This window comes from Protopterus annectens, chromosome 12.part0 (genome assembly GCF_019279795.1).
Source record: "Protopterus annectens isolate FY-2018-M chromosome 12.part0, PAN1.0, whole genome shotgun sequence".
Taxonomy (NCBI): Eukaryota; Metazoa; Chordata; order Ceratodontiformes; family Protopteridae; genus Protopterus; species Protopterus annectens.
Window position 1 is genome coordinate 1234653099 of NC_056746.1, and position 24528 is coordinate 1234677626.

The 24528-nt window shown below is 43.3% G+C and overlaps 1 protein-coding gene across 1 annotated transcript in view; it reads right to left on the bottom strand.

Annotated features, from left to right (window-relative positions):
• ZNF341 (zinc finger protein 341) overlaps window positions 1-24528 on the bottom strand; it is a 1063660-nt gene that overhangs the window by 499342 nt on the left and 539790 nt on the right. The window contains exon 9 of the mRNA XM_044089011.1: window positions 7221-7405. Within this exon, the coding sequence (XP_043944946.1) occupies window positions 7221-7405 (185 nt within the window). The remainder of the gene's footprint in view (window positions 1-7220; window positions 7406-24528) is intronic.

Consider the following 24528-nt stretch of genomic DNA (forward strand, 5'->3'; position numbering starts at 1 on the left):
AGACCATGCCTCTCAACACTAGACGAGTTCTTTGAAGGGGTTACAGAGGTGACAGATGGGGGTTATATTGTCCACACTGCTTATCTGGACATTGCCAATTCCTGCAACTTTATCCTCCATGCTGATATTTTTTACATAGCCTCAACTCAATATAAAGCTATACATAGTTTAATGGACAGTTAATTAGCTGACTGACAGAACATATATCATTAAGGTTGTGGACATTTGCTTTATAAAATGTCACCAGTGGTATCAGACAAGGGTCTATCCTGGGTCTCCTCCTACATGGTGTGTGTGTGTCTATATATATATATATATATATATATATATATATATATATATATATATATATATATATATGTGTGTGTGTGTGTGTGTGTGTGTATATCTGACATATGGGACTATGGCTAACCAAGTTTGCTGATGACTGCAAACTGGGGGGAGGGGGGTGTTTATCTAATTTTCCGTCATGTACTAATTATAGGCTTACTTTCAACACCAAGAAATGCAACAAGAAATTGGTAAATCTAACATCTCTATAGTTTACCATACAGATAATATTCCATGTAAATTTAATAGTCATCAGGGACTTTGGTACGTATGTTGACAACAGACATTCCTTTGACCACCACGTCTTTGTGGTAGCTAGAAAAATCCTTTAACCTCGCATAGCTTATTTTTCATGGCATCTTTTCAAGGTACAATGAAGTCATAGTCCCACTTTATTCATGTCTTATAGTCACATCACTGATTATAATACAGCCTTTGCCAAGTTATGCATCTGTTGCCATGCCATGTTATGCATCTAAACTGCAATATTTCCTCACCAATAAGTTCTCAGAGTTTAGTACTGGTAGCCACTCTAATAGACAACGGCCATGTCACACGACTCAGTGTCACACAGAGTCCAAATGATGGTTATCTGCTTAAAGATGCATTCGATGTATGACCCAACACACTTTGAACTCCTTTAACTAAACAGAAATATTGGCAAAGTGTTTGTCATAAAAGTGCTATCAAATGCAAAAAATACTGCATCGATAGAATCTGATAATATCACTGGATGCATCTTACATAGCATGAAGCACTATTTAGCCACACCCCTAGCAACACTGTTCAGTCTCAGTCTCTATACAGGTTTTGTACTCCGCAAATGCATAACAGCTACAGCTACTGAGAGAACAGAGAAAATTGCAGGGCGAGAGTCTTCTCTCATATCACTAAGAATTAGCAGTGAAAGACTGGAGAGGAAAGAGTTTAGAGAAGTACTTGTAATGGTGTAGAAAAAATACGCATAAATATTGTAGTGCTTACAAAATGTACTGCATTGGGGTTCACAACAACCTTAACATGAAATTTCCACATGGCAGTGGAACCAAACCTCTCAGCTGTACAGATTTTTGCCACAATTTTTTTTTGTCTATTCGTGATAAAATTTGTGATTTTCTGGTAAATCGCTGAAGATTAAAGTCACTAATTAAAGACAGAAGTTTGAGTTTCAGGTTCATATCCTTTACAAAATGCATACTAATGCAAAAACTTATCTGATCAACTTTTAAAGTTTATAATTGAAATATTTAAAGACTGTCCTTATTTTTGGGCTTTTATCCCCCCTCATTATTTTTGACATTGTCCAGATTTTTTGCGCTAAGACTTTGAGACCTATAAGTGGAACTTACGGCAGCAGAGCAGGAACAGGATGTGGAGGTGTTGGTCATACTGAGCTTGGACAACTAGGAATAGAATGAGAGGGCAGGGGCAGCAGCAAACTGAATGCTGGGAAATATCCTCAGGGTGAGAAATATCCTCAGGGTGAGACAGACTCCAGAAACAGAGATACTGCTTCTCGTCTTCATTTCTGTGATAACACCATACCCGGAGTAGTGTTTGCAGTTCTGAAGGCTATATTAGGAAGTGGACAACAAGTTGCTTGAGGGAATCCAGAAGAGACTTACCAGAATGACGCATGGGATGGCTATGACTGCGGAAACTAAGGGAGCTGGAAGACTTCTCACTTGTAACCAGAAGAGTCTCAAGTGACATGTTGGTACAGAGGATCATGTTATGGTGATTTGAGAGAGTTATCCTGAACAAGAAGAATTTGTGTGTGTGTGTGTGTGGGGGGGGGGGGGTGGATATACGTAGCATAGTGTATGGGCAAATTACTTTATACAGCTTCACAAAAACCACTGTGAACCTGCAAAATGAGTTACCAGACTGAATGGTAAAAGGGAATCCACACAGACATTAAAAAGGGCATGATTTTGGAGAGGAAAGAGTATGGGGAACCCCAGGGATGAAGGGCTGGTAGAAGGATAAATTCACTTATAGGACAGAACGTGGTAGGTTTGTGCAAAATTATATGGAAATTAAGTACATGGAAGAATCATTTAACATCCACAAAGATCACGAAAACTAACTATTCAGAATGCTAGCATTCCTGATGTACATCATTTAGAGAAGATGGAGCTATTAGCTAGGCTTTAACTAGTTTAAATGTTTAACTATTTATAATCTACATGGTATTTAGGTTAGGATCCAAGCTTAGAATAAAGTCAGAGTCTTTGCTGAGAAAGTATTAAAGTTTGATTTTTCAGAATTTCTGCCTGAGTTGGTTTTAAGCTTTGAACAGAATCATCTCTTTTGCTAATTTTGTGCATCTGTATTCTACATAGTCTAAGCAGAATGGAATATGATTTAGAAATTAAAGTTGTGTAGAAAATGTCTTCTCTGGGGTTCTCCTGCGCAGTTTCCCATGAAGGCACACTGAAACAGTGTTGTTGTTCAGCAATCTTTTTAATGATGTTGGCATTTTAACAATCTTCTAAATCATCTGTATTCAACTCTCTTCAATAATTCACAGAAATAATGAATATTACAGTTTGTGGCCAGAGGATAGCTGTACCTTTTCAGTTTGACTGTTAGAAATGTGCATTGACTTTTTTTTTTAAATAAAATGCTGATTTTAATTCCTGAACAAGATTTTTTCTTCAAGAAAACTGCTTCCCCCAATGCCAGTAATAATTACAGAAGAGAGAGTAAGGGTGACTTGCTTGGAGGGTTTGATTAGATAAGCGGATAGTTCTTTCCAGAGGGTTTTACAGGTAACTCTTTTTGTGCTTAATGATTGAGAAATTTTGAAAGGGATGCTCTTATTTCTAAGGAAAGGTAGATTAGTATAATCTACCTATAGTTGTAAATTTTGATGCATCTTACTTTTCTGCACAACTATCACTGCATAATAACCTGTGACTGCTTATCTACATCGATCTTTGAAAAGTTAGTGAAGACCTCTTCTAGGTTTCTCCAACATATCAGCATGAATAAAGCCCTGTCTACAGCAAAGAATACCTGACTCTCTCTCTCTCTCTCTCTATATATATATATATATATATATATATATATATATATATTTTGATACAAACATAACACACACCACACACACACACACATATATATATATATATATATATATATATACACACACACCCACACACACCCACACACACGTAACGGGTTCATGTCAAACCAACGACATGCTACAATAACGAAAGTCACTACATCGAAACAAAACCATCGACAGTTCAAAACATAGACAGTACATTTATACGTAAGTACAGTGCTAACATGGGTCCTGCAAGGGGGAAGTAGTATGGGTACAGTATCATATCATATCCTTTACTTCCCCCTTGCAGGACCCATGTTAGCACTGTACTTACGTATAAATGTACTGTCGATGTTTTGAACTGTCGATGGTTTCGTTTCGATGTAGTGACTTTCGTTATTGTAGCATGTCGTTGGTTTGACATGAACCCATTTTAACACACTGCTCAATGTTCTCTTCAGTTCATTGTGACAAGATAAAACGAAGTGAAGAGTGACTGTGGTAGGCATGCAGCCCCTCAATATTACTGAAGTGAACACAAACATCTGCAATGAAATCATATGTGACAGTGAGGGGGAAAATATCACAATATATTTATATACTCTATTATTCCAAAGGTCTATATCAAAATAAGTATTTCAAAATAAAGAGACCTTAATCAATTTAACTTTTATCCCCAAATATCTAGACAATATAATTATTTTTACCAAAAGAAAATGTTAATTGCAGTAACATCTCGCAAAGTAGTGAAATTAATAAGCAGTTGAGATAGCAATTATGTGAAATTTAACAATTACATGCTGTAAAAACACATAAATGTCCTTACAAAGGGGGATATTATATAATAATGTTCCTTACAATAAAAGTACTACAAACTATTACTTACCACTCAAAAAGTAATTAATGAAAATCTGCAATGCAATCATAAAGTATATAAATTATCCAATAATATTCACAGGACAAAAATCCAGTAAGTGTTTAGCCTTGCAAATCATGTTAACACTAATTCATCTCATAGCAAAACCACAATACAGCTGTATAAAATCAGCCACAGGAGTAATGATATGACTTCCCTAAGAATATACATTATCAACAGCCCCCTTTTTCCTATTTTTTACATGGGGTTGGGATGTTTCAACTGTAACAAACTTTCTTGATTCACAGACAGTCTCATATTTTTTCATCAGTCAAACGTGACTGTCACAGGTATTCTCTCACATAATCTATCCATCTCTTAGCTAGATGTCCTAATTTCTCCCAGCCTTCTAATTGTTTCTCTAAAATCTATTATCAAAATCACCTTCTTTCCCTTGCATATGACTGAATAACTGTAATCTGTTCTCCTTGACTTTCTCTACCAACTGGAACTAATTTGTCTTCAACTTTGATATCACACAATGTACATCTCACTACCTGTTTTGGGCACTTCATTTTAGTCACCACAAGATTACTCACCTGCTTTATCTTCATTGCCCAAGTCTCTGTACCATACAGAAGCACTGGTCGCACCACTGTCTTGTACACTTTACTTTTAAGCATCTTTAGCATTCCTCTGTCTCACACTACCTCTGACACTTAGTACCAAATATGTTTCATAGGTTTGGACTAGGTTAATTGCCCTTGCAGGCCATGTTAAGCCTAGCCAACTTTCCCATTTGGTGCTTAGATTAACCTATTTTGTTTGGTGTTTAGATGGCTGCTCTCATTCAGATTTTCTGTTTTCACAATCACACATCCCAGATAACTGAAGCTTTTATCCTATTCCACTGTCTTTTCTTCTGTCTCGGTTTTCATCTTCTAATTTTCTCCATTTACTGCTGTGACCACTGTTGTATTTGCACAGTTTCATCCCATGTTCCTTATTTCTCTTTTTTAATTCTAGTCTCCTATTGTTTGCTGACGTTCCCACTCAGAGTCTGCTCACAGTGCCAATCATCTGCATATAGCAGCATGGTTGATCTGTCCCTTCTGACCGGTTCACTGATGAAGTCCATCACCAGGATGAGCATACGTAGTCTCCTAGATGAATCATGATGCGCACACACTTCCACTAGGAACCTCGCTCGAGTACAAACATTGTTCTTGCTTGTGTCACTGCGTCCTTGTAGAGAGCCTGCATTAACTTTAACAATGTTTCTGGGATGCTGACCCATGAGAAGACCACCCAAATCAGCTTTATTGAGACTTTGTCATATGCAATATAGTACCTTTAACAACTATAAGGGATGAATCACATATCAAAAAGAATTTGGAAACCCCCTGTACTGCCAGTATTATCTTCATTATCACCACTGTCACTGGATGCAACATCATAACATCTATTTTTCCTCACAAACTTCACCAAGAGAAGATAAGTAACACAACACAAGGCAAGTCTATTGATAATCATTAGCAAGATGTTAATGATATGGCTGGTTTAGGATACAGTGCCTACAAATGTTAATATAAAAATATACAGCTGCATTTTTATGGCCAGATAATAAATGAGCACTGTCACTAGATAAGCCAAGTTTTAAATCTCTTTGGTCAACACCGGTAACTGTTTGGAAGTACTAGCCAAATGAAAGCAAAGAGAATATGTAAAAGAGGCATGTTCACTGGTGACAACCAAGGCAAATTACTCAGCCGCCAACTATGGCAAAGCTACCATTTTTAACATCAATGAGCCAGAGGTCAAACATTCACTGGTCTGGGCATTAAGTTGAAAACATTATCAGGAAGGATTAGGAAAGAAGAGGACTTGGAGAGCTACCTACAAATGCACTAAGTGGACAACAAGTCTCCCACAGTTCTATTAAAATAAAACTAGGACAGATGTATTTTATCATTGCAAGGGCAAGTAATTCTTCCTTTCCTCATTTTGACTGATATATTTTTTTTTTTGCACTAATCCTCCAATGCTCCTTCCAAATAATGTGCTCACTACACTGGACAATGAAGGAAGAGGAGTGGAAATCCTAAGTCACTGTAGTGACAGCTGTCTCATGAAAAAAAATTCTGCAAGCCTCCATGCAGTATCAGATAGCAGAAGAGTTAAAAATTTCAAAAAGCTCAGTATCAGAATGATTATGCTACAGTCAAACAGCACAAGTGCAGGTTTTTCAGTCGCTGCATACTCTTCTCACACCAAGAGGTAAGTATAAAAGAAATTGAAAACTTGCACAAAAAAGACAATAAAGCTCATTAAAATACACTTGATCAAGAAAAGAATGATCACAGGTTAACTGGGTCAAAGAAATCATGCACAAAATGGATAGTGGAAAAGAAGTGAAGGGGACCCATTGTATATATACCTCTCAACCTCTTAGCACAAGAAATCTGGGCAAAGCCAAAAATACTAGGGGTCCAAAGGACCAAAAATCGGGACATATTTTAAATACTGCTCTTATGAACTTAGTTGCTAAAATAACAGGTTTTGTATTAGCATGCATTTTCTGAAGGATATGAAGTCTGAAACACAATTTTCTGTCATAATTTAGTGACTTCAATCCTCAGTGATTTGCCAGAAAACCACAAGTTTTATAAGGAACAGACCAAAAATATGAGGCAATCTGGACGTTGAGAGCTATGTATGTTTCTGTAACATTTACAGTGATGATAATTCTACCTATAATAGGTGACACAGAGAGATTCTCTTACATAAAATACAGCATACTGTTTACACTTGCCAGTACAGGCAGTATTTATTATGACTAGTGTTGACCAAGACCTTCTCTGAATATCATTTGATTAACAAATATAAATGCTGAACTGCATATCAGACTTCACTATAAAATAATTAAATTTAATTTGCAACAGTTATTAGTTTTTATACAGAACAGTATTTACTATTTACCTGTTCATTCTTGTGATGAATCATGTGGGATTTGAGCTGGAAATAGGTGTGGAATTTACAGGGACAAAACTGGCACTGGTACGAGCAATCGATCAAAACAACTTGCTTAGTCTCCACTTGACCTTGATTACTTTCCGATGACTCACCTTCAGACTGTGGCTGGCTGTTAGAGTCCTTGGATAAATCTGTAATATATCACAGTGACATGAAAATTTCAAATAAACTCATGCAACACAATCAATGCAAAAAAAAAAAAAAAATTTAAAGCACTTTTAGCTTTGATGGCATCTTACGCAAATCCACTGCCATTATTCAGACTTTTAGCCAATAACTGAATTGTAAGAAAAAAAGAAGTTATGTACTCACCATAATGTTCCATGTGAGTTGTCCATCTCGTCTTCACTCTTAATGGTTGGGTTTGGAAGAGATCCTCGGTTCCGATTCGTCCGCATTCTAAAGCTCAAGGTCTTCCACTGGCTCGTGGTTGTATCCCTAACCCATCATGCTCTAGTAAAGCTCCCCAGATCTTGTTTGCTGACAACCACAGTTACTTAAGGTACAATCACAAGATTTTATAAAGACACAGAAGAAGGTCAGAGAACATATTTGCCAAATTAAAAAACCTCTTGGTCCTCCAGGAGTCATAGGTTGAGGGAAGGAAAGTGGGATGTAAGAATGAAGGCGAGATGGACAACTTACATGGAACATTATGGTGAGCACATAACTTCTTTATGTGAAGTTGTCCTATCTCGTCTTCAGTCTTACTGGTTGAGACAGCATCCCTAGCACCATTTTTCCTGGGGAGTATATTCTTCAGGACAGTGGACCCAAAGCAGGGCCTGTCCCTGGAGGCCAAATCTACTTTGTAATGAGCGATAAAGGTATGAGGCCTTGCCCAAGTCATCGCAGCACAAATGGTATCAAGTGGTAGTCTAGCACGAAAGGCAGAAGAGGTTGCCATGGCTCTTGTAGAATGACCCTTGACTTTATAGGGAATAACTTTGTTGTTAAGACTTGTATAGAAAGAGGAGCATCTTACTTTGCTTCTGAGAATGAAACAAATAATTGATTAGATTTTTCTGAAGTCCTTTGTTCTATGCAAGTAGAAACATAATTGTCTCTGTACATCCAGTTGAAGCATATATTCTCTGCCTTGTTACCGTAGTTTGGAAAAAAACACTGGTAATTCTATGGATTGATTTAGTTTAGACTCTGAGCATACTTTCGCTAAGAAGGATGGGTTTGTTCAAACGGATACTTTACCTTTGTGGAAAAGCATGTAGGGGGTCTTGATTGATCATACTTGCAGCTCTGAAACCCTTCTAGCAGACGTGAAGGCAATCAACATACCTGTTTTCCATGTCAAAAATTCTAGATCACATGATGATGCAGGTTCAAAGGAGGGAAGAATCAAACAGGACAGAACAAAGCTTAGGTCCCATGGAGGAAGAGGGGTCTTTATGGGTGGTCTTAAGTTAGTGCCCTTTAAGAAGGCTTGGCATAGTCTGAGAGACATCAGATTTGAAGCTAAATCACTTATATGAAAATTAGATATTGCTGCTAGTTGGACATGAATGGTAGCTGCAGCTGCAAATTCATTAAACAGTTTTGCTACAAATTCAAGAATAGACCCTACAGGAGTAGAAAAGAGGTCAATGTGTTTTCTTAATGCCCAGGAAGAAAATCTTTTCCATTTATTCACGTACAATTTTATCATTGAGGCCTTATGAGAAGAAATCAAGATAAGTTTGACAGAAGGAGTAAGGTCAGGAAACCTTGCTACATTTGAAATCGGAGCAGTCAAGCTGTCAATTTGAGGGTTTGAAGACAAGGGTGAAGCGCTCTGGATGTATTAGTCAGCTGGTCTGGAATTGGGTCCAGAACCCACAGCTACTCCTGAAGACAAGGCCAAAGGAAGGAGAACCAAATTTGACAAGGCCAGTATGGAGTGGCTTTCTGAAGAACTGTGGGGTATCAGAAGAAAGGGAGGAAAAGCATAAAGGAGATCCAAGGGCCAATTGTGTACAAGTGCATCCCTTGGTGACTCCCCCGGAGGGGGAATCAGGGCAAAATAGCTGCTGCATTTGGCATTCATGGATGTGGCAAAAAGGTCGCAACAAGGCTGTCCCCATTTGTGGAAGACCATTTCTGCTACTTCTTGTTTTAGGTACCACTCGTGAGGCATGAGAATTGCTCTGCTGAATTTGTCTGCTGTCACACTGGATTTCCCCGGGATGTGCTTTGCTATCAAAAAACATTGGGAGAAGGTCACCCACTGCCATACTCTTAGGGTCTCTTGACAAAGGATGTAGGACTTGGTCCCTCCTTGTTTGTACAGGTATCAGACAACTGACATCTTGTCTGTCTGTATTGCAATTGTTCCCAGCAGAAGAGAGTCCTACAGTGCTTGCAATGCCAAAAGCACTGCTCTCATCTCTAGGATACTGATGTGAAAATGGGACTCATGATCCTGCCAAGTGCCTTGGACTGTCTTTCCCAGATAATGCCCCCCCCCCCACCCTATCTGAGAGCTGTCCGTGGTGACTGTGGCTACAGGCTGAGGAGGAAGAAACAGTTGATCTAATGTCATGTGAGTGGAGTGAAGCCACCAGCGAAGGTCTTTTTTGCAAGACACTTAAAAGAATTTGGTGAGCCATGGGTAGTTCTTGCAATGACCACTGAGTGAATAGTAGCCACGGCAGAATTCTCATGTGCATGCGAGCTAATGGAACTAAACTTATTGCTGCTGCCATGGTTCTGAAGACTAGTAAAACTGTTCTCGTCTGTACTCCGGTCTTGGAGAGGAGGTTGGAGACTTGCTGTCTCAGAACTAAAACACTTTCTGTAGGAAGTTTTGTCATCATGTTTGTTGTGTCCAGGTCTGCTCCTTTAAACACGATATGCTGAGATGGCAACAATGCAGATTTTTCGTAATTTATTGGGATTCCTAGGTAAGAGGAAAGATGTAATGTGGTGTCACTTGTTTCTAGTAGTAAATGCTTGGAGGTGGCGGGTAGGATCGAGGCGTATAGATACGGAAATACTCAGAATCCTAGATGTCTCAGGAGAGCCATGACTACTGTCATACACTTGGTGAACACTCTGGGGGCTGTAGTGAGACCAAAGGGCAGAGCTCGAAATTGGTAATGACTAGCTCCCAGCTGGAATCGCAGATGACTCCTGGATGGCCTGTCCATCTTTATGTGGTAGTACGCATCCTGGAGGTCTATAGAACACATCTAATTGTCTTTTCCCAGAAAAGGAAGAATTGACTGCAGTGTTATCCATCTAGAACTTGTTCTTTTTTACTGACTCGTTTAATCTGCTGAGATCCAAGATGGGCCTCCAGTCACCTGTTCTTTTTGACACTAAAAAGAATCTTAAGTAAGTTCCGGATCCTATCTGGTCTGTGGCGACTTTTGTCTAGCAACTTTTGAATTTCCCGACTTGCCTGATCCCTCTGAGTGGGTGGAATGTCTGGGATGTTCTTTATGTTTGCGATGAGAAGGGAAAACGGTATGGAGTAGCCTCTGGATATGACACTTTGTACCCACTTGTCATGTGTTATTTCCAGCCAGGCTTCTAGGTATAAAGATAATCGACCCCCGACTGCCTCCAGAGATGGACAAATAGGACTGCCTTCAGGAGCAATGAAAGGGCCTACTACGGAAAGAATCCCTGTTGACCTAATTTTGTAGATGCCCTCTGCCACTTGGACAGCGTCTTCCATTGGTACTTCCCCCTCTGCCCCTGGGGGAAAAATCACCACGTGTGTCCTGGAAAACTCCCTGGGATTTTCAGAATCACATCTTTCTTCCCTTTTGGCCAAGGTCTAGAAGGTATGGAAAAATGGACTCCTACGGCAGAGAGAGTATTCCTTTCTTGTTCACATCTAGTTAGTGTGTCCTTGACTTTCGGCCCAAACAAGGATGAGCCATCAAAGGGATATTAATAAAGGAAGATTTAAAAGGTTCTGCAAAGTCACACAAGCACATCCAGGAATGTCTCCTAAGGGAAATTCCTGAACCCCCTGTTCTGCTCGGCCCATCTGCTGCATAAGAAATGAGCCTCATGGAGGAGTTGACCACAGAGTTTAAGGTGGAGAGCTGAGAGGAAACTTTATCTGATACCCCTGCAGTTACTGTACCTTGGAGAGCATCTCCTAGCTCCTTTAGGACATCTGTTTGTAGCCTTGTAAAAAGCATCAGATAATTCAGAGATCTGAGTGCAAAAGTCGCTGAAGAAAACATGCGTTTCCCGTATCTGTCCATCATGCGAGACTCCTTGTTTGGCGGATGGACAGACGAGGATGTTTCAGAAAGTTCCTGCTGCCACCACTATAGCATCTACAGGGACACCCTCAGTGAGGACATATTTGTCAGAAGGGGCTGTGATGAATTTATTTGGCCTTTGAGGGACAGGTTCCACTGCCTCTGGAGACTCCTACGCCTTTCGACTAACTAGTTCCATAAGCTCGTCAAAAGGTGGAGACACCCAAGTGGCTGAAGGGTGAGACCCAAAGGCCTTCAAGTGAACAGACTCCTCATCAGAAGGGTTGATGGATTTCCAGACACCTCTCTGCTTAAGGACTTCTGGGATACCTGCAAAGGAGATATCCTCAGAGTGTGACCGTGGGGACTCTTCCAACTCATCGAGGTCTGTGTCAAACGTGACCGATTCCTCTGGGGTATCTAAATGCTTCCTCTTGCAGAGTTTCTTATGAGGGACCGCTTCAGAAGGGTATTCTGGAGAGGTTTTGAAAGAGAGGGGTTCACCTGATGGGGTACCCTGAGGCCTAGGGTCTCCGCTTTCTGTGGATGGTGTAGTGCAGAGATAAACGCGAATGCCTTAGGGGAGGAATGTCAGAACCCTTGAGTGCAGCTGTCTAAGGAGACAGCACTCTCCTCATCAGCTTAAAGCCCCCCTCCCCGATCCGAAAACACCTCCAGCTCCAAAGAGGCAAACGAGATCCCTGGAACCAAGGGGGATGGCTCTGAAGCTGATGTAGGAGCAGAGTTCATCCACACTGAAGCCCCGAAAGGTAAGTTCGGATCTGACAAATGTCCGATCCAACTCCCCTCTCCTGACCCAACTGGAGACCGCCAGCTCCTTGATTCCTCAGATGGAACCAATGATGTCAGAGCAGACGTCTGGTCCCAGGATCCCAAGATGTGTTTCAGCACCGATGGTTCAACAGCAATCGGTTCCTTGCATTCCGGCTCCGAGAAGGAATTGATGTCGATGGGGAAGTCTTGGTCGGCTCCAAATCCCTGTGGGTTGGAGCCGAGAGTAGTTTAACCAGCACCGGTGTCTTTAATAGCCTGAGCACCACCCAATCCACATCATCATCATCACACAGACTCCTGGAGGACTGAGAAGAGGGGGCAGGAGATCCAAATTATTGAAGAAGAGGTGACCTTAATGTAGGGGAGACTGGTATCAATTCTGGAGACTGGCTCCATCGCTCAAATTCTATCAGTCAAAGGAGCCAATAATGTAGACTTCTCGAGCCTAGTAAGCTTCGGGTCTGGAGAAGTAACTTTAGTCAGTTTTTTGGCTGGCTATGACTGGCCAGACAAAGGAGAAGATCTTTTGCTAGATCCGTCAAATTTTGAAGAAGGGGACTTAGTAGGTTTGGAGTTGCCCTGACCTTCTTCCAATGCTTCAGCAAAAGGAGATTTTAGTAATCCTTTGACAATAATAAGAAATTATGTATTCACCATAACGTTCCATGTTTGTTGTCTATCTTCCCTTCATTCTATGCTAGTTGGGTTCAGAAATGAGCATCGGTTCTGACTTGGCCTAATTCAAAAGCATGAGAGCTTCCACTGGCTCGAGGCTATGCCCTATCCCATGATGCTCAGGACAGATAACCCAGATCTTGTTTGCAAGAGAAAGCATAACATTGTGTAACAATGAATCAACTTGTGAGGAGAAGACCCAGAAGGGAATCAGAGACTCCATAACCTAATTAAAAAATAGAATTATCCCCCTGATCCTCCAGGAGCGAAGGAGGGGGATGGAGGGTGGGACGCAAGAATGAAGGCGAGATGGACAACAAACATGGAACGTTATGGTGAGTACAGAACTTCTTAATGTTATGTATGTTGCCCTATCTCGTCTTCATTCTATGCTGGTTGGGACAGCATCCCTAGCACCTTCTTTCTTGGGTGGCTCAAGGGAATAAACTCTTCAGAACAGTGGACCCAAAGGAAGCCCTGTTCCAGGAGGCCACATCTACTTTGCAATGAGTGAAAAAGGTAAGAGGTCTTACCCATGTGGCTGGTGTGCAAATAGAATCTAAAGGGAGTCTGGCCTGAAGGCAAAGGAAGTTGCAATAGCTGTGGTGGAATGGCCCTTCACTTTGCTTGGTAATTCTCTGTTTCGAGCTCTATATGTGAAGGAAATAAAATCTGTCACCAATTTCGATAGTGTCACTTTTGAGACTGGTAATCCTTTCTTTTTTTCCAAAAAGGACACAAAAAATTGGTCCGACTTTCTGAAATCTTTAGTTCTATGCATATAGAAATGCAACTGCCTATGTACATCCAACTGTAGTCTATATTCTGCCCTGTTTCCATAGTTTGGGAAGAACACAGGTAATTCAGTAGATTGATTTAGATTGGTCTCTGAGCACACCTTAGATAGAAAGGAAGGATTAGTACGCAAGGAAACTGTCTTTGTGAAAAACTATGTAAGAAGGGAGCATAGATAGAGCTTGGAGTTCCGATACTCATCTGGCAAACGTAATGGCCACCAAGAAAAGTGTCTTCCATGACAAAAACTTTGTCACATAATGATGCAGGTTCAAAGGGAGGCAAAATCAAGGAGTAAAGAGTAAAATTTAGAACCCATGGAGCTGGAGGTTCCTCTGACTGGAGGTCTTAGCAGAAAAGTCCCTTTTAGAAAGGCCTTACAGAGTTTGTGGGACATGATTTTTAGCCCCATTTCCCCAATATGAAAGTTGTATATCGCAGCTAGTTGGACTCTAATTGTAGCTGCTGCCACACCCTCGTTAAAAAGTTTAGCTAGAAATTCTAGCACTACAGTAAAAAGATCTAAATTGCTCTCAAGACCCAGTGTGAAAATCTTTTCCATTTGCTAGAGTATAGTTTTCTGGTAGAAGGCTTGTGAGAAGAAATCAAAATATGTCTAACTGCCGGGGAGATGTCATGGTGTCTGGCTATTTGTGGAACTGGAGCAGCCACACTGTGAACTGTAGGGTCTGGATTGATGGATGGAACGTCCCCGACAAATGTGAAAGAAGGTCTGGAACTGGGTCCAAAATCCACGGTTCCTCTTGGAGACGGGTCTACAGAAAAGGGAACCAAATTTGCCGAGGCCAGTATTGAGCAATGAGAATCAAAGTACTTCTCATAGTGTTGGCTTTCTGAAGAACCTTTGGTATCAAGGAAAAGGGAGGGAAGGCGTAAAGTAATCCTGGGGGCCAACTGTGTACAAGGACATACCTCGGTGACTTCCCTGGTGGGGGAATCAGGGCGAAGTACCTGCTGCATTTGGTGTTCATGGATGTGGAGAAAAGGTTGCAGCAGGGCTGACCCCATTTGCGGAAAATCTCTTCCACAACTTCTTGTTTTAGGGACCACTCTTGAGGGATCAGAATGGCTCTGCTAAGTTTGCCCGCTATCATGCTGGATTTCCCTGGGTTGTGCGCTGCTGTCAGAAATCACTGAGAAGCGATAGTCCATTGCAATACTCTTTCTGCCTCTCGACATAAAGGGTAGGATTTGGTTCCTCCTTGTTTATGTACCACACTACTGACATGTCTGTCTAAACTGCAATAGTTCCTATCGGGAGAGAGTCCTGGAATCCTTGCAATGCATAGAGCACCGCTCTCATCTCTAGGGTATTAACATGCAAGTGGCTCTTGTGTTCCTGCCAGATGCCTTGGACAGTCTTTCCCAGATAATGCCCCCCCATTTGAGAAGCATCCGTGGTTAGTGCGGCTGTTGGTTGCGGAAAAACAAATGGACGTCCCGTGGTCAACTGAGTCATTTGAAGCCACCACTGTAGGTCCTGTTTGCATGAATCTGTGATAATGATCTTTTGTGACAGTGGTAGATCTTGCATTGACCACTGGGAGAAAAGTAGCCACTGAAGGACTCTCATGTGTAAATGCACTAGAGGCACTAAAATGACAGCAGCTGCCATGGTGCCCAGAACCTACAAGACAATCTTTGTTTGCACTTTTCTTTTGGATATCAAGCTCTTGATTTGACGGTGTAGGGACTGAATCCTTTCAGGGGTAAGTTTGGCCGACATTTCCCTTGAGTCTAACTCTGAGCCTAAGAATATAAGACGCTGTGAAGGCAACAAGGCAGATTTTTTGAAATTTATTGCAATTCCTAGCTTGGTACAGAAGGCAACAAGGCAGATTTTTTGAAATTTATTGCAATTCCTAGCTTGGTACAGAGATGAATGGTTTCATCCCTTGCTTGCACTAGCAGATGCTTGGTGGTGGCGGTTAGGAGCCAGTCGTCTAGGTATGGAAACACACGGAATCCTAGGCACCTCAAGTGAGCTGTAACCACTGCCATGCATTTGGTGAGCACTCTGGGGGCTGTAGCGAGACAGTACAGTTGTGTACACTTACCATAAATGTAGATGTAAGAGTGTATTCACTGTTGCAGTCATCACATTTGGGTTATCCCAGCCAGTGTAGCCCTCGGCCGGCCCGAATACCAGACTTCATATTTCTATGTCGGTTGCTGTCGCTTGAGGACTGATGTCAGGTCGTCAGTGGTATAAAGTAACGCAGCAGACACCATTACATCAGTTTTTCTTTCCCTAACCTGTCAGGAGCCCCCAAAGTAGGAGGCCAGGTTCTGGTGGAAGAACCGCACCAGTGGAAAATAAATACCAATATGTCCCTTGTAAGGAAAGGAGAACAACAAGGAAGAAAGGTAACAGAAGGGGAAGGAGAAAAAAACAAAAAGGCGGCTGGAGGGAGGGAAACCAGGACTGCAACAGTGAATAAACATTTACATTTATGGTAAGTGTACACAACTGTACTATGTCCTTCGTGTTTCACTGTTGCAGTTATCACATTTGGGTAGATTCCCAAAGCTGAGGAAATGGGTGGAGGCAGTCAAGGAAGCTAGGGGCTGGCTTGGATGCCCTGCAAGACCGCAGAGGCAAACCCTGCCCTGGACTTGGAGAAGACAGGCAGGTGGTAATGCTTGGTAAAAGTGTGAACAGATGTCCAGGTGGCAGCCTCCAGGATGTCCCTGGTGGGGACTCCTCTGAGGAAAGCTGCAGAGGTGGAGGCTGCTCTGGTGGAGTGTGCCCTGACCCCCTTGGGGGCAGGCTTACCATGCTGTCTGTAGCAGAAATGGATGCAGTGTGCTATCCATTTGGAAATGGTTTGTTTGGAGATGGCTTTGCTTTCTGCCTCTGTAGCAAAGCTAACCAGCAACTGATCCGACTTTCTAAAGGGTTTAGTCCTGTCCAGATAGTATCCGAGCTGTCTGTGCACATCTAGGGAGTGAAAAATCCTTTCCCCCTTGTTCTGGGGATTAGAAAAGAAGGTGGGCAAATAAATGGATTGGTTGAGAGCCACACTGGACACCACCTTAGGCATGAAGGATGGGTTATGTCTAAGGGATACCTGGTCTGTATGGAAGACGAAGAAAGGGTTCCACAGCCATGAGTGCTTGCAGCTCAGAGACTCTTCTGGCTGAAGTGATGGCCAGAAGGAAAGCTGTCTTCCAGGAGTGAAATTTTAGCTCTGCAGAAGAAGCTGGTTCGAAAGGAGTGAGGGTGAGCTTTTCCAATACAAAATAAAGGTCCCAAGCTGGTGTAGGTGCCCTTCTGGGGTCTCAAGTTGCTAACCCCTCTGAGGAACTGCTTGATCAAAGGGTGTGAGAACAGGGCCTGCTCAATGGGAAAATGAGCAGAGATAGCAGAGGCATGAATTTTTATAGAGGAGAAAGAGAGGCCACTGTGTAGTAGGTCAGCTAAGTAATCCAGGATGAGAGGGATGGATGGGCTGTGCCATATTGGCCCCCTTAGCCTGGATCCAGGTGCAGAACCTTTTCCATTTATCTGCATAAGACTTTCTGGTGCTAGGGCATTTAGCCTCACGGATAACATTCAGAACCTATGTACTGAGGATGGCTGATTGGTAAGGGTTTATGGAATAACCCAAACTGCCAAACTGAGTGTCTGCAATTGGGGATGCATGAATTCCCGTTCCCTCTGGATTAGGAGGTTTGAAATCTGAGGGAGATGCCATGCAGGCAGTGGGGACAGGCTGTGCAGGAAGGGGTACCAGTGCTGTCAGAGCCAGTCTAGAGCTATGAGAATGGTCCTTGGTTTTTCTTCCCTTATTTTGAGCAGTACCCTGGGGATGAGAGATGGGGAGGAAAGACACGGACTGAGAGGTTGACCTAGGGGAAGGACAGGGCATCCACTTTCCAAGCCATGCAGTGATGCTCCATGGTGTAGAATTTCCTGAGCTGATGGCTGTTGTGGGAGGCAAAGAGGTCGACCTTCGGGGTTCCCCATTTCTTAGTTATTAGGAAAAAGGTACTTCTGTTGAGCTGCCACTCGTGTGGGTCAAAAGGTTTCTACATAATTGGTCTGCCAGGGAGGTGAGAGAGCCTGGTAGGTATTGTGCTAACAGGTGTATTTGCATGGAAGAGGCTGTGAACCAAAGGGTCATGGCCAGCCTGCAAAGAGGGTAGGAGTGAGTTACTCCCTACTTGTTGATGTACCACATCACAGCGGTGTTGTCTGTTTTGATCAGGAGAACCCCTGGAGAGAGAAGGGGTTTGAAAGCTATCAAGGCGTGCTGCACAGCCATCATCTCTTTTTGATTGATTTGCAAGGGGATTTATTGTGGGCTCCACTGGCCCTGTATGCACCTGCCGTCCAGGTGTGCACCCCAAGCATAGTCTGATGAATTTGTGGTGAGGGTCTGGTTAGCGGGGTGTGGAGAGAAAGGGAGTCCCTTGTTGTGGGAGCATGCTGTTGCCTCAGAAAGGAATTTCTTTGGTGGGCAAGGAATTATAGGTAGAAGAGTTTCCAGGTCTTGAGAATGCTGACACAAAAGGCTCTTTAGATACCAATGAAGTTTCCTCATATGCAGTCTGGCATATGGAATGAGGAGTATGCAAGATGCCATGAACCCCAGAGCTTGTAGGATTTTCATTGCAGAAAGATGGGGCCTGGTGGCCAGTTGAGAGAAGTAAACTGACAGGAAAATGTGTTTCTCTGGTGTAAGCTATGCCATCTGGGATGCTGTGTCCAGACTTGCTCCCAGAAAGATTATCCTTTGGGTGGGCACCTGCTTTGATTTCTTTTCGTTGATAGTGTACCCTAGGGAGATTAGTAGACTCTTTACAAAGGCCAGGTGTTTGAGCAGCTTTTCCTGGCTGTCTGCCTGCCTGAATAAGGCAGTCATCTAAGTAGGGATAAATTTTAATATTTCTTTGTCTGCAAAAGGCAATGGCTGGAGCCAGGCATTTTGTGAAAACTCTTGAAGCAGTAGATAAGCCGAAGGGAAGCACAGAGAACTGAAAGTGTTGAGATCCTGCCCTGAAGCAGAGATATTTTCTGCAGGATTACCTTATAGGAATGTGGAGGTAGGCCTCTTTTAAATCTAGGGTGGCTAGCCAAGCGTCCTTGGAGAGCATGGGTAGCAGCTGCTGGAGGGTAAGCATTTTGAATTTTGGGACCACCAGGAAGGTGTTTAAAATGGATAGATCAAGGATGGGGTGCCAGGTCCCCTCTTTTCTAGGCACCAGAAAAAATCTGGAGTAGAAGCCTTGGCTTATCTGTTCTGCAGGAACGTGCTATACTTCCCTCAAAGACAGCAGGGACTGGATTTGCTTTTGAGCCTCAGTCCACTGATTTGGCGGTAGATCTGGGAACCCTTTTGGGGTTGAAAGGGTGTGAAAGGAGAATTTGTATCCCTGAGACACAATGTTCAGAACCCATTGATCCTTGGTAATGGTGGCCCAGGTGCTTGAGTGAAAGGTGAGTTTTCTTCCTAGGGGTAGGTGAAGGTGGGCAGAGGGGAGGTCGGGAGGAAGGGAGTCATTGTGAGTTCTAACCATATGGGGGTGGCTTAGAACTCCCTGGTTTTGAAGTAGAATAGTCCACTGCTTAGGTCTCCGCATTCCCTGGGGCTGCTGTCTGGGGGGTTTGTTTCCACGGGTTCTAGGCAGGGCCTGTTTACTCGGAGCAGGAAAGGACCAGTGCTTGGAGGGAAAATACCTGAATCTAGGGAGCTGGACTTGTAAGAAATCTTTAGATTTTTGTATAGATTTTGCTTTTTCTTCCAACTATTTTAAGACCTCTTCTGCCTTAGTGCCAAATAAGTTATCTTTGTGCCAGGCTGCATCCAGCAATTTAGAGTTGACATCATCTGGCAGGGGTTGTTCCTTAAGCCATGCATGTGTTCTAATGACAGATCCATCCAGTGACTGCTGCCCTGCAAGAAGCTTCTAGGGTGTCAAAGCCACAGTGCAAGTAGTGTTTAGTTACTTGACTTGTAGAATGCATTAAGTCTTGTAAATATTTGGACTCTGCTCAAACAGGAAAGGAGAACATTTTTTGTTTAAGGAGTTCCAAGGTATGTTGTTGATATTTTAGTGCCCTGATAGCAAGAGCAGCTGAGGTGTATACTTTCTTACCCCATCTGTCCAATGCTCGGGAATCCCTGTTTGAGGGGGTGGGATTCTTAGCAGAGGTTGCTTTAATCCCTTTAGGCCCTTGAGAAATGACCTCATGGTCAGCTGTTGGATTTTTAAAAAGATATTTGTGTGAGTCGGGGACTCTGTAGTACCTGTCTGGTTTTCTGGGAGCATGGGGTAGGGCATCAGGAGTAAAGCTGGATTCAAGGAAAACATCATCCACCACATCCAGGACTTGGGGGATGGCCAAGGGTCTGTGTTGCGGAAGATCTAGGAATTCTCAGAGTCTCTTTTTACCTTGAGGGTAGTCCTGACTCTCCCATTGGAAATGCTCCCTTAAAGTATGCAGGGTTTCCCAAAGGAAAAATCCTCTGGGGGAGAGGCTGAAGGAATAGATTCCTCTGCATCAGAATCCTCATAGATGGAGAGGGGCAGCATGTCTTCATAGTCAGATGCATCAGATTCATCTGACTCTTGTTTAGACAAAACTACTGGGGACATATCTCTTTTCCTTTTTGAAGGGGTAGCTTGGCTTCCCCTGATCAGCATGATAAGGTTTTCTGCCATTTTAAGCATTTGAGAGTGAGGCAAGGTAGCAGGTGCCTGAGAGTGGGTAGTCGGTTTCTTGGGTGTGGTTTGAACCCTGGGCCTAAGTTTTCGTAAGAACGGTAGTTGCGAAAGAACTGGAGGTGCAAAGGACTTCCTCAGAAACCGACGTCTGCTCAGTGGCTCCAGACCCATCCAAGGTACAGACGACTACAGGATCCTTAGACAAAGAAGAGTTTTGTGGCATACCAGACTCCGAAAGGGTCTCTGTAGCGGCCTGCGAATCAACTGAAGTGGGCATCGGAGGCTGCAAAAGCGCCTGAGTACTGGAGGACTGACGACTAGCTTAACGGAAGCATTGTCGGAAGGTTTGGACCTGTGCAGTCTGTCTCTGTCTTTATCTTTATGTTTTTTCAGAAAATCTGCTGTCAGATGGCTTACTGAAGCCATATCGGAATTCGAGGACTGTAAACGAAAACATCTGGCTACAATAAGGGCCCGACGATGGATAGTTCTGGCATTAAACAAAGCACAGAAGCGACAATGGGGGACGTCGTGGTCTGGGCCTAGGCAAGTGATGTAGTAAGAGTGGAAGTCTCTGTGTGGTATTTGGTTCCACAGGTGAGACAATCACTAACTTTTTCTGACATCGGTTAGTGCAGGAAAAAAGGATCCCCAATGGGGTACTTAGCTTTAAAAGACTTCAACTTCAATTCGGAAATTCAGGTAGCTACCGAATGGCACTCGTGCAAACTGCTTCTGCTTCAGGCTCCACGGCAAGAAAGAGTGATGTAATGGCATCGGCTGCCTTACTTTATACCACTGACGACCTGACGTCAGTCCTCAAGCAACAGCAACTGACACAGAAATACTAAGTCTCTGGTATTTGGGCCATTCGAGGGCTACCCTGGCAGGGATAACCCAAATCTGATGACTGCAACAGTGAAATACGAAGAATATCAAAGGGCAGAGCTCGAAACTGGTAATGACTGGCTCCCAGACAAAAACATGTCTCCTGGATCGCCTGTCCATTTTTATGTGGTAGTACGCATCCTGGAGATCTACTGAGCACATCCAATTGTCCTTCCTCAAAAAGGGGAATAATGACTGCAGTGTCACCATCCAGAATTTTGATTTCTTGACAAACTTGGTTTTAATCTGCTGAGATCCAAAATGGGTCTCCAGTCCCCTGTCTTTTTTGGAACTAAAAAGAACCTTGAGTAAGTACCGGATCCAATCTGGTCTGTGGGGACATTCTGGATGACTCTTTTTCTAGCAACTTCTGTACCTCTAATGTTGCATCGTCCCTTTGACTGAGTGAAATATCTGGATGGATTGTTTCTCCAAGGAAGAGTGGAAAAGGGTATGTAATAACCTCTGGATATGACCGTTTGTACCCATTTGTCTGGTGTGATTTCTAGCCAGGCATTTGGGTACAACAATAAGCGTCCCCCGACTGCCTTCAGAGATGGACAGGCAGGCCTCCACTCAGGAGTGCTGAAAAGGCTTTCCAAGGAAAGAGTCCCTGTCACCCTGGTTCTGCGGACCCTCATCTGTCACAAGGTTGGCATCTTCCATTGTTACTTCCCCTTCTGCCTCTGGAGGAAGAGTCACCACGTGCATTGGGAAATCCTCTTTGGGACTTGCGGAACCACATTTTCCCCCCTCTCTGACCTTTGGGATAAGGTCTAGTGGAGACAGAAAAATGGACCCCTATAGCAGACAGAGTTTTTCCCTCCTGTTCGCACTTGGTCAAGGTCTCTCTAACTTTGGGCCCGAACAATGACGAGCCATCAAAAGGGGCATTAGTGAAGGAAGACTCGAAAGTTTGACCAAAGTTACATAGACGCATCCAGGAATGTCTCCTTAAGGAAATTCCTTTACCTGCTGCCCTGCTCACTCCATTGGCTGCATATGAAATCAGTCGCATAGAGAAATTAACCACTAAGTTTAGGGTGGAGAGCTGAGAGGAAACTTTATCCAAAACCCCAGCAGCTACATTACTGTAAAGGGTATCTCCTAGCTCTTTCAGGAGATCCCTTTGCAGTCTCGTTAAACGGGTCAAGTAATTCAGTGATCGAAGCATAAATGCCGCTGAAGAAAAGGTATGCTTTCCATATCTGTCCGTCGTCAGAGAGTCTTTATTCGGTGGATGAAGAGACGAGAAAGTTTCTGACCATTCCTTCTTGGTGGCCGCAGCCACCACCACCATCGCATCTACTGGAACACCTTTGGTTAAAAATTCTCTCTCTGTTGGTGATGTAATAAATCTGTTAGGCCTCCTCGGAACATGCTCCACTCTAACTGGAGAGCCCCACGGCTTTCCAGCAATCTTATTCATCAATTGGCCAAAAGGTGGCGACACTCAGGAGGTAGAAGGGCCAGACCCAAAAGCTTCCGGGTATACTAACTCATCCTCAGACGATTAGTGGGCTTCCAGCCACCCTTCTGTTTAAGAATCTCCAGTATGTCTGCAAAGGAGACATCTTCCGATGGAGGTCGTAGGGACCCTTCTGAACCATCCAGGTCGGTGACTGAGGTGATAGACTCATCCGGGGAGTCCATGTGCTTCCTCTTGCACAATTTCTTCCGAGGGATTTCCTCAGAGGGGTACTCTGGAGAAGTTCTGGAAGAGATAGTCTCGTTCGCAGGGGCTTCCTGGGGCTTAGGGTCTCTGCACTTGGGGAGGGGGGGTGATGGTGCCAAGACAGACAGAGGCGCTTTTGGGGAAAGAGTACTCGAACCTGAAACTGGAACTGTCTGAGGTGACAGCACTCTCTCCATCAGCTCAAAAGCCCCCTCTCCTCACTCTGAGGAGGTCCCTGACTCCGAAGAACCGAAACGCCAACCCCGAAGCAGAGTGGTTGTCTCTGAAGCTGATGTAGGAGGTGAGCCTAACCAAGCCAAACTCCAAGAGGTAATCAGCTCAAACAGCTATCTGATCTGACTCCCCTCCCCGGACCCAGCAGGAGAATGTCTGCTCCTAGACTCCTCAGATTCCAATGGAACTGATGTAGTCAGAGCAGATGTCGGAACCAATGATCCTGTTTGAGTTCTCGGCTCCAACTCTTCCACTACAATCAGGCCCAAGTCTTCTGGCTCCAAACCCTTCGGGCGGGTCGGAGGAGGAATCGAAGAAGGGGATGGTGCCTTTGCCGGCCCCGGTTCCTTTTGGGTCGGAGTCGACAGGATTTCTGCCAGTGCCGGTGTATGAAGTAGTCTCTTCACCACCCGCTCCACTTCATCATCAGAAAGACTGCTGGAGGAACGGGAGGACAATGAAGGCGATCTCGCCCTTTCTAGGAGTGGAGTACTCTAGAGCTAAAGAAATGACAATCACTGCAGATATCCTGCAAATGCAAGGCCCCAAGACAATATACACATATAGTGTGCCCATCAGTAAAGGACATCTTTCGCACTTTTTAAAGCCCGAGGGCTTAGATTCTCTATGTTCCTCTGACATCACACTAAAAAGATATAACAACTACAATATACCAATAGGTCTACTAGTCAAAAATGTACCAAACAACCAGATATGAATATAAATGAAAAAATTATTATTTTTTTTTTATATAAACAGCAACAATGGAAACTTGAGCAAAGAAGGGGAAAAGGGATTGCCCTCTAACCTAAATGGACAATGGCAGGCCTCTAACTCAAAAGAGCTGCCAGTTTCAGTTAGGATCAAGGAACAGGAATGAAAATTACTTAACCGCACTAACTTAAATGAGTGTACAGAAATAAAAATAGAAAATTATCTACGAAAGCCCTTTACTAAAAACGGGCTCTAAATAATAAAATTAAGCAGAGATAGGGTAAATACAGGCCTAACCAAAAAATGATGTCCAGTAAAGCACACACACAAAGTGAACTCTCTAAACTAACAATACTAATGGAACTAACTACTTTGAGTTCAACAGGACAAAGCAGCCAAATACAATAAAGATAATAATAAGAAAATCTCCAACTTAGCCAGAGCCAAAATGGAAGCACCCAATCTAACAGCAAACGAGATGTGGTGAGCTTTAGTAGAGCATGATGGGATAGGAATACAGCCACGAGCCAGTGGGAGACCTTGAGCTTTAGAATGCAGCCAAGTCGGA